The 8797-nt window shown below is 44.6% G+C and overlaps 1 protein-coding gene across 2 annotated transcripts in view; it reads left to right on the forward strand.

Moving 5' to 3' along the window:
• The window catches only part of VAV1 (vav guanine nucleotide exchange factor 1), a 47864-nt gene extending 40878 nt beyond the window's left edge, over nucleotides 1-6986 (forward strand). Inside the window, exons 23-27 of one of the 2 annotated variants that reach the window (XM_032883774.1) lie at nucleotides 831-947; nucleotides 2331-2418; nucleotides 3601-3715; nucleotides 5014-5165; nucleotides 6677-6986. In XM_032883774.1, coding sequence (XP_032739665.1) covers nucleotides 831-947; nucleotides 2331-2418; nucleotides 3601-3715; nucleotides 5014-5165; nucleotides 6677-6730 — 526 coding nt within the window. In that variant the 3' untranslated portion in view covers nucleotides 6731-6986. The remainder of the gene's footprint in view (nucleotides 1-830; nucleotides 948-2330; nucleotides 2419-3600; nucleotides 3716-5013; nucleotides 5166-6676) is intronic. The other variant, XM_032883775.1, reaches the window with a different exon arrangement.
• Nucleotides 6987-8797: the final 1811 nt, after the last annotated feature.

The raw sequence follows: 8797 nt of genomic DNA on the forward strand, positions 1-8797 counted from the left end.
AATTGACACAAGACAGACCAATAAAGAGAAAAATCAAATTTAAGAATCAAATTGACACGAGACAGATGAATGGGAGAAAAATCAAATTTAATTTTGTAGGTACAGGGAATCCACACAGACATTGAAACCCAAAGACAGTCAGGCAAAAGGAGACATACATGTCATTCCGAACTAAGGAGAAGGGGGCAAGGGTGTGGGACGTCAAAGGGAGGGAATGGACTTCACAGGAAGATGAAGAAGATTAAATGTCTGGTACACAAATGTTTGCTGGGCCACTGGGGAGCCGTGGGACACAGAGGATTTGATCAAACGGGCCTCACTAAGTTCCTCTCTGTCTGCCACACCTTCTTTGTAGCCTCACGTAGGTATCTGGGGCGACAGCTGCTCTCCTCCCAGAGTGGGTCCTTTGTCTGAATTCTTTTTAGTTATTTGTTGGGGAGGTAGAGTTTTTCCTGAATCTGCTGGGTTTTGATTGCTTTTTAAATTTTTTAGATTATATTTTTTTATTTGTCAGAGATACAAAGAGAGAAAGAGAGAGAGAGCACCAGCAGGGGGAGCAGCAGGCAGAGGGAGAAGCAGGCTTCCCGCGGAGCAAGGAGCCCAATACGGGACTCAATCCCAGGACCCGGGAATCATGAACTGAGCCGAAGGCAGACACTTCACTGACGGGGCCACCTAGGCATCCAGGGTTTTTACTGCTTTTTAACTCAAAACGGTCTTCATGCTAAATTGGCCCATTTTGGAGCAACCTGCTCTGGGACTGTCACCCACTTAAAAAAATCACAGGCATGGGGGCAGTGTGGACCTCTCTCCTTGGTATATGTTCACAGGTACGCCGGCCCTATGGAGCGCGCAGGGGCAGAAAGTATTCTCACCAACCGCTCGGATGGGACGTTCTTGGTGCGGCAGAGGGTGAAGGACACAGCAGAATTTGCCATCAGCATTAAGTAACTAACTCCTCCTTCCCTGACCCCCTATGACCCGGGTGCTGCAGGAGCCTGGGAGGAAGGGAATGTACAGTTATGACAACCATCCGTTACTGAGCCCCGCAGTGTCCTGGGTGATTGCATCCATCTTACTCCTTTTCCTTGACTGACAGCCCACGAGAAAGAGCTGTGCCTTCCAGACAGGCTCCAAAAGGCGTTTAGCACATTCGAGCAAGAGGCAGAATTGCCAGGTGGACCAGTGCTAGCTGACCCCTTTGCCCATGTCTGTCTGTGGTGTGCAGCGTCTTACTCATGGTGACTCGTTCCCTGGTTGGTTTTGTAATTTTGTCTTGTGATGTCCAGTGGGGATTTCCTGGTGGGAATCTTGTGCTGCTTGGGTCTCCAGAGATTTTGAATTTGTTTCTGTTGATCACCAACAGGTTAGTTTTTTTTCCAGGTTAAACATTTTAGGCTAATTCCTTAGTTTCCCAGACTATGCAGGTAGTTTAAGTTCAAACTCCAAACCTACATGAGGGCCGGCGTGAGGTTCTGAATTTCAAGGGCGACATTTCCATTTGAGGTCTGAGACAGACAAGCTTTCTTATGGTCCCCCTATGCGTCGGGTGTTTTTTCTAGAAGATGTAGTATTCGCTGGTCCAGGCTTATGGGGTGTGGGTGGGTCTCAGTGCTAACCTCCACCCCCCTGGACCCAGTACCTCATCCCATGTTTCTATGGGATCATCAAGGCATAAGCTACTTAGTTAGCAAGATCAGCAAACCCCATAGGGTAGCAGTTCACTCAGCAAGCTCAGTTTTAATTTCAACCTCATTTTTGGCCTCTGGGGATTTCCCTTTACTTTTTTGAGAGCTCAGCGCTTTTTTTCCCTCATCATTTCTAGTTTTCTGTGGTCAGATTTTTTTTTTGGGGGGGTGGGGGACGGTTATCTAGTTTTCTGTGTTGACAGAAGTGAATATCGCTTCCATGTCTTCACTAGTCTGTGGCCCGCCATGTTGGTGGAAATGAGTCTCTTTTCCCAACCTGCAGATTCTAGGTCCTCCGACTTGGGGGAAGCACAGATCTCATCCTCTCTATTCTAGACCATGGCTTTCTTTGCAAGATCTTTGTGACTTCTCAACAACCCTGTGAGTCAGGGAAGGAGATTCGTATAGACAGGGGAAGAAATGAAGATTCCTCCCAGGGAAGGGATCCTGCTGGGGAAGCAGGAGGCATTTTCTTCAGTCTTTGGGTTTCAGTGGTTGTTCCCTCCTTGAAGTTGTCAAGATTGTTTCTTCTGTGGTTGGGGCTGTGTAGCCTGGGGGGCACTGAACCTGGGTGTGGAATGAGCTTGGGTCCCCAGCCTCAGGGCCCTGTGACCCCCTGTTCCTCTCTCTCACTGCTTCCAGGTATAACGTTGAGGTCAAGCATATTAAAATCATGACAGCGGAAGGACTGTACAGGATTACGGAGAAGAAGGCTTTCCGGGGACTTACAGTAAGGGCCAATCTACCCCAACCTCAGCCTCCTAGAATCTAGGAGGAGAATCTAGCCCTCCCTGAAGCTCCGTCTCGGGACCCCATTTATTGCACAATCTTTTTTGTCCTCCAAACTTGATACTGAAAAATCTTCCCCTCATTTTTTTATGTCTGAAAAATTTCCAAAAAGTTATTAGAATGGTGAAATGAACATCTGTGAATCTTTCATTTAACTAATAGTTCTTATTCTGCTTCTTTTGTGCCCTGTCAATCCCTCCCCCCTGCACATTTATTTAGCCCTATATAAGAATAAGTTGCAATCATCTACACCCTTCACCCAAAAATACTCTAGCATGAATATCTGGAGAGCCAATACATTCTTGTACCTCACTACAGTATCATTATTACTCAGAAAGCTGAGCATTGAGGCAAAATTCTTATGTAATATACAGTCTATTTTCCAAACTCCTCATTGTCCCAAGTATCCCTTTTATAGCTCTTTTGTCATTCAGAATATAATCAAGAATCACACATTGCATTTAGTTTTTATCTTCTTAGTCTCTTTTCATTTGTAGTACTTTGCCAGTCTTTTAAAATCTTTCTTTCTCTCTCTCTCTCTTGCTCTCTCTCTGTCTTTCATGATACTGGCATTTTTGGAGTCAAAACTCTAAACCATGAGACATTTTGTTTTGTCTTAGCTGCTATGCTCTACTGCCCCCCCTCCTAGGGCACTGTATTCCGGATCTGTCCTTTTCCAGATGTGAGACCCTGGACAAGTAATTTGTCTTCTCTGGGACTTGGTTTTTCAATTTATAAAATGGGATAATCATGAATGTATTCATCTTTCATGATTATTAGGAGATTTTGATGATGTGTGATTGTACACTGACCAGCACACAGTAGGTACTCAGGAAACAGAATTTGTTAATATTAGAATAATTAATTGTAAAAATAAGTCTCTTGGCACCTACAGTAGGGGCTGATTTTGGTGAGCTGGTTATCAAGCAAGTTGATTATTTGGTAAATTTATTATGAAGTGATCTGTTTATTAAGAGAACTGGCTTTAGGTAGTGTGATCTCCTCCCCTTAGAATGGTCCTGGTTGCCCAGGAAGGGAATGAGCTTCCTGTCATGGGGAACAGTCAAGGAGTCACTTACCAGGGGTGCCAGAAAGGATAGCATCAGTCCCACTGTCCTTCCAGGAGCTGGTGGAGTTTTATCAGCAGAATTCCCTAAAGGACTGCTTCAAGTCACTGGACACCACACTGCAGTTCCCCTTCAAGGAGCCTGAGAAGAGAGCCATCAGCAGACCACCAGGTAGATGTCTCGGGCTGGGGGCCTGTGCCCCAGCTCCTTCCTACTGTAGAGGGCAAGTTTGGGGATGCCATGGACATTCCAGTGGGCATACAGAGGTCATGTCTGGTAAACAGTGGGAGCTTCTTCTCATACTAGTCTGTCCCTTTGCTCTTGAGTGGTTTCCATGTTCATTTGCTTGGGTGGGAGGTGGGACAGAGGTTACTTTTGTATTTGGGAAGATGAGGACACTAGGTACCAGAAGGGTCCTCACCTGCACCTTTTAAGCCTGTATTTTTATATCAATATCAAGGATTAATTAGTATCTATAACATTCTCTCACAAAAAGGCAAGACCTTTAGTGCACTCTTCTCTTTTCCATTGCATCTCTCCCCCATAGTTTCATGGACATTATCTGGAATATTGGATACAGTTTTCTATGAATTAAAATAAATATGACATGTTTTAGGAATTATTTCTTAACAACTGCATTTAACTTCTCAAATATAGTATCAAGAATTATTCAGACTCCATCTATATTTCTTGTTTTCCATATTTTCCTTTAATTTTTAAAATTCCTTTTTCTGATTCAAATGTCATTTTGCTAGGGAGCATCCTGAAGTATGTTTTTCAGAAAAGTCACATGGGTGGTATAGTTTCTGGATTCTCATATTTCCAAAAATTTTTTAAAGAGAGATTTAAAAATTAATTATTATTAAAACATTACATTTTTGAAAAAGCAACACCAGCATAACATCAGGACTCCAGTCCTCATCAGAGAATCCTCATCACCCAATGGGGTAAATGTTTGTGTCCGTCCATACATTACTTATTTGCCCTGGTGTATTTATGGATCTTAGCATACTTGGAGAAATACTACAAATTATTTTTCCATTCTACAATGTTGCTTAATATTTTACTATGAAAAGTTATCTGTGTCTTTTCCTCCTTATATATCTTTCTTTTATTCCCTTTCTTTTTTGACCTTTGGTCCTCTTCAGGATAATTAACATTAACCACCTCAAATGAATTTCTCCATATCTTCCCTTTATTCCTTTCACTATAAATATATAGAAACCATTTATAAAAATTCACAAATGACATTATTTTCTAAACCTGGATACGGTTGGGCTAGAAGGATGATGCATAAGTATTGTGTCCCCTCAGATCACAGGGCACCCAATATTCTTCATGAAGAAGTATTGAAGGACCCTTTGTCCTGTGTTACTCTCCCGAGAGCATTGCCTTCCTCCAGCTGTCCCTAGGTGGTGGGCAGGTGTCTGCTCCAGGCCCTTTACCCACCTCTGCTCTCCCCTACATAGCAGGGAGCACCAAGTATTTTGGTACAGCCAAAGCACGCTATGACTTCTGTGCTCGGGACCGATCAGAGCTATCCCTCAAGGAGGGTGACATCATCAAGATCCTTAACAAGAAGGGACAACAAGGCTGGTGGCGAGGGGAGGTCTATGGCCGGGTAAGTTGGAGCAAAGCTTGGCAGCCTGGGGAAAGGGCATGGAGTGACCTGTCTATTTGTCCTATAGCCTGGAATTGTGGAATAGAGCAGGTGGGGAGTGGCCCCATAGGTCTTCCCTGTTCAGAGGGGAGGAAAGGAGATAGAGATTTCATTCATTTCCATAACTTGTATTTATTTACTGAGCACCTACTATGTGCTGGGCATGCTCCTGGGTGCAGAGGATACAAAAATGAGTGTGGTACAGTCACTGTCCTTGTGAAACTCAGAGTCTAATGAAGATGATAAACATGTAACCAAGCAGGTACAATACTAAGTGGTCGGGATTGAGATGGGGAATCATGGGGAATGGTAGGAGCACAACAGGAGGACTTCTGAGAACCTAAGGTGATCACTGAGGGGTGAGTAGTTAACCAGGCAAGAAGGTCATAGAGAGGGTGGAAGAAAGTATTCTAGGCAGAGACCCCAGCATGTGCAAAGGCTCTGGGGTGAGAGAGTGATTAGTGTGTTGAGGGGACGCAAAGGGAGGGATTTTTGTCTGTCTTGCTCACAGCAGTGTCAACAGTGATTGGCACATTAATAGGTCCTCAATAAATATTGAATGCATGAAGAGACATATAACTGGAAATGACCACTTTGCCTTTTGTGCTTTTTTTGCCTGCCTGCATTTGGGCTGTTAGGAGGGACCACATGGTTCCTCAAAAAATTTTCTACCTGGTTCTTATTTTTGTCTTATGAAAACAGAGAATCTTTATTTTATCACTGAATGAGTTCCTAGTCTCTAGAATACTGCCTCACTTGTAATGGTTTCTCAAAAATATTTGCTGAATGAAGGTAAGGACACTGGTCAGGAGCTTACATTCTATTGGGAGAAACATATGTGAAAAAACAGTCCAGAGTTTTGTTAAGAATTGTGAGGGTAAGTTCAGTGTGCTGTGGAAGACAGTTGGGTTTCTCAACTGTTTCTCAACAGCTGAATTCTCAGCTATAATGAACTCGTCCATCCATCCATCCATCCATCCATCCATCCATCCATCCTCTTAAGAAGTATTTATTAAGCATCTCCCATGTGCCAGGAACTTTTCTAGACTCTTGGGAATCTAATGGGCAAAACAGACATCAATCCTTGCCCTTGAGGAGCTCATGTTGTAGTGGGGGGGGCACAGACAACAAGCCCATAAATAAGTAACATATAATCAATAAGATACTGACAAGTGCTACAGAGAAAAATAAAGCAGGGATAAGGAGTGTTGGGGTGGGTAGGGTTTGCAATTTTAAACAGGGTGGTCAGGAAGGTCTCACTAATAAGGTGACATGTGATAGAGAATTCTGGAAGGTATGGGGGGGTTGTATCAGCCATGTGTACCTCTGGGAGATGTCCCTTCTGGGGTAGAAGTTGTGGCAGGTGCAAAGATGGCAGGTGCAAAGGCCCTGAGGTGTGAGGGAACCTTCCTGTTGAGGAACAGTGGGGAATGTGCAGAGGCTACCCTGACTACTTCCTTTTCTCTTTCCAGGTTGGCTGGTTCCCCTCCAACTACGTGGAGGAGGATTATTCTGAATACTGCTGAGCTTTGGCACACTGGCGGAGAGATGAGAAAGTCCAGGCTCTGAGCCCAGGATGAGCAGGCAGCAGGGCCAGGGGGGCTGTGACAGGTCCCAGCGGCCCAAGAATCCAGGATGGACTGTGGAGGGCCAGTGTCCAGCTGGCAGGGCTCCTGGGATGATGCCATGCCATGGTTAATTTATAACACACTGGTTTTCTCTTGGGGCCCCTCAAGAAGGTGGAGCTCAAGGCAATAGCTTTTAATAAAATGATGAAAGGAATGACTGCTGTCATTCAGGAAGACCTGGATGGGAAAGGGTGGGAAAGGACATGGGGGTATGGACGAAAGCCACCTTCCCAATCTTTACCTTCCAGCTTTATCATCTTGCTTTGCCATTTAAGATAAGACCCCAAGAAGGAAATGGGACCCCCACAAGACAGGAAAGAATTTTACACTCACAGATTCCAGATCACAAAAATGTAACTTTCCTATGTTTTTTCTGTGCTAGAACTTAGCTACCCTCCAATTCTACTAAGAGGTAGAGACTTCACCTTAGTTTCCCCCAAGATCAGGTTTAAATCCCAAGGGCTTTGGCATTGGGGTATTGGGGAGATAGCTGGTACTTGGTGGTACCACACTATCCCACTATCACTCTGCCACCTGCAGAGACGTCATGGTTTCTACTTCACCTCTGGTTCCTCTGTGTCTCCCACATCCTTCTTGGCACATGCAAGACATCTGGCTGTTTGTCCTGAAATGCTGAGTGGAACAACTCTACCTCTTGGTTTACCTGAAACAGTCCTGGCTGTTATACCCTGGTATAGTTACTAATCATGATCCTTTTCATTTTCCAAAGTGTTCTGGTGGGTGATAAATTATATGGTCACTGTCTTAGGTTGGGTTTCTCTAGAAGCAGAGCCTGAGACAAGGATTTGGATGTGCAAAGTTAATCTGGAAGGTGATCCCAAGAAGTAGCCAGAAGGGGAGGGGGAAGGGAGAAGGGGAGAGGAAGGAGCCAGTAAAGGGAGCACTGATGAGCAGGTGGCAACTGCAGGCAACAGGGGCTCATTCTTGTTGGGAACACCTGGAAATCCACCTAGAACATTCCTTGCAGTTGAAGTCCAAGGGAGCTGCGGTATGTGTTCACCAACTTCCATCAGTCATTACTCGAGAATTGCTTGTATCTAGTGGCTGGAGAACCACAGGCATTTCTGAAACCGTTGACCTGTTGGGTATTGTCAGTGGGTGCCTGGGGTGCTGACAGGTTCTGCTGCATTATCCCTAAGTACAGAGGAACTGCATGCGTACCCCTTTGCACTCATCCCTACCCAATGGATGTTGCCCTATGCAGGGTGTGGGGAGCCTCTGCAGAGCTTGCTATATCCTAGGGTCCCTAGGGCTCCAGGAAACCTTTTTCTCATATCACCCTGAAGTCATCTAAACTGGGGTGTGAGGATAGGACGCAGGGATGTTTCTCTGGACCCCTCTCTTTGCCTCCACCTTTGGAGAGCCATGACCTATCTCATTGTAGGAAAATTTGCTTCAGTCTGATCAATTCTCTTCTACATACATGACTAGATTTTTTTCTTTTTACTTAATAGATTTAATAAAAAAAAAAAAACGTGGCCCAGTATACACAGTATAAGACGCACCATCCTCACCAGTTTCACATGATTAGACCAGTAAGTAGTGTGACGTATATGGGTTGTGCAACAAGTCTCCAGAATTTTTCACCTTGCAAAACAGACACCCTGTCCCCATTAAGCAACAGCTCCCCATCCTCTCCTCCCTCCAGCCCCTGGCACCCAGTATGGGAATATTTTTTGGGGAATTCTTTGGGGCTTAGATTTTTGAGCTCAAAAGCCAATATGCAAAATCTCTAGAAAAGTTTTTTTTTTTTTTTTTGAAGTTCAAAAGCCAAAAAGCTGTTCCTTCGGTAACTCTCCTGCAGGTTATAGAAATAACCCATTGGAGGCAGAAAGTTGATAGCCAGGTCTAGGGAAGGGCCATGGGCTATATGTTACTTTGGGGGAAAAGAGTTAGTAATTCTCAATATTACCCCCCCACACACACACACTAATAGCAGAGGCA

This window comes from Lontra canadensis, unplaced genomic scaffold (assembly GCF_010015895.1).
Source record: "Lontra canadensis isolate GAN:19392208 unplaced genomic scaffold, GSC_riverotter_1.0 scaffold88, whole genome shotgun sequence".
Lineage (NCBI taxonomy): Eukaryota > Metazoa > Chordata > Mammalia > Carnivora > Mustelidae > Lontra > Lontra canadensis.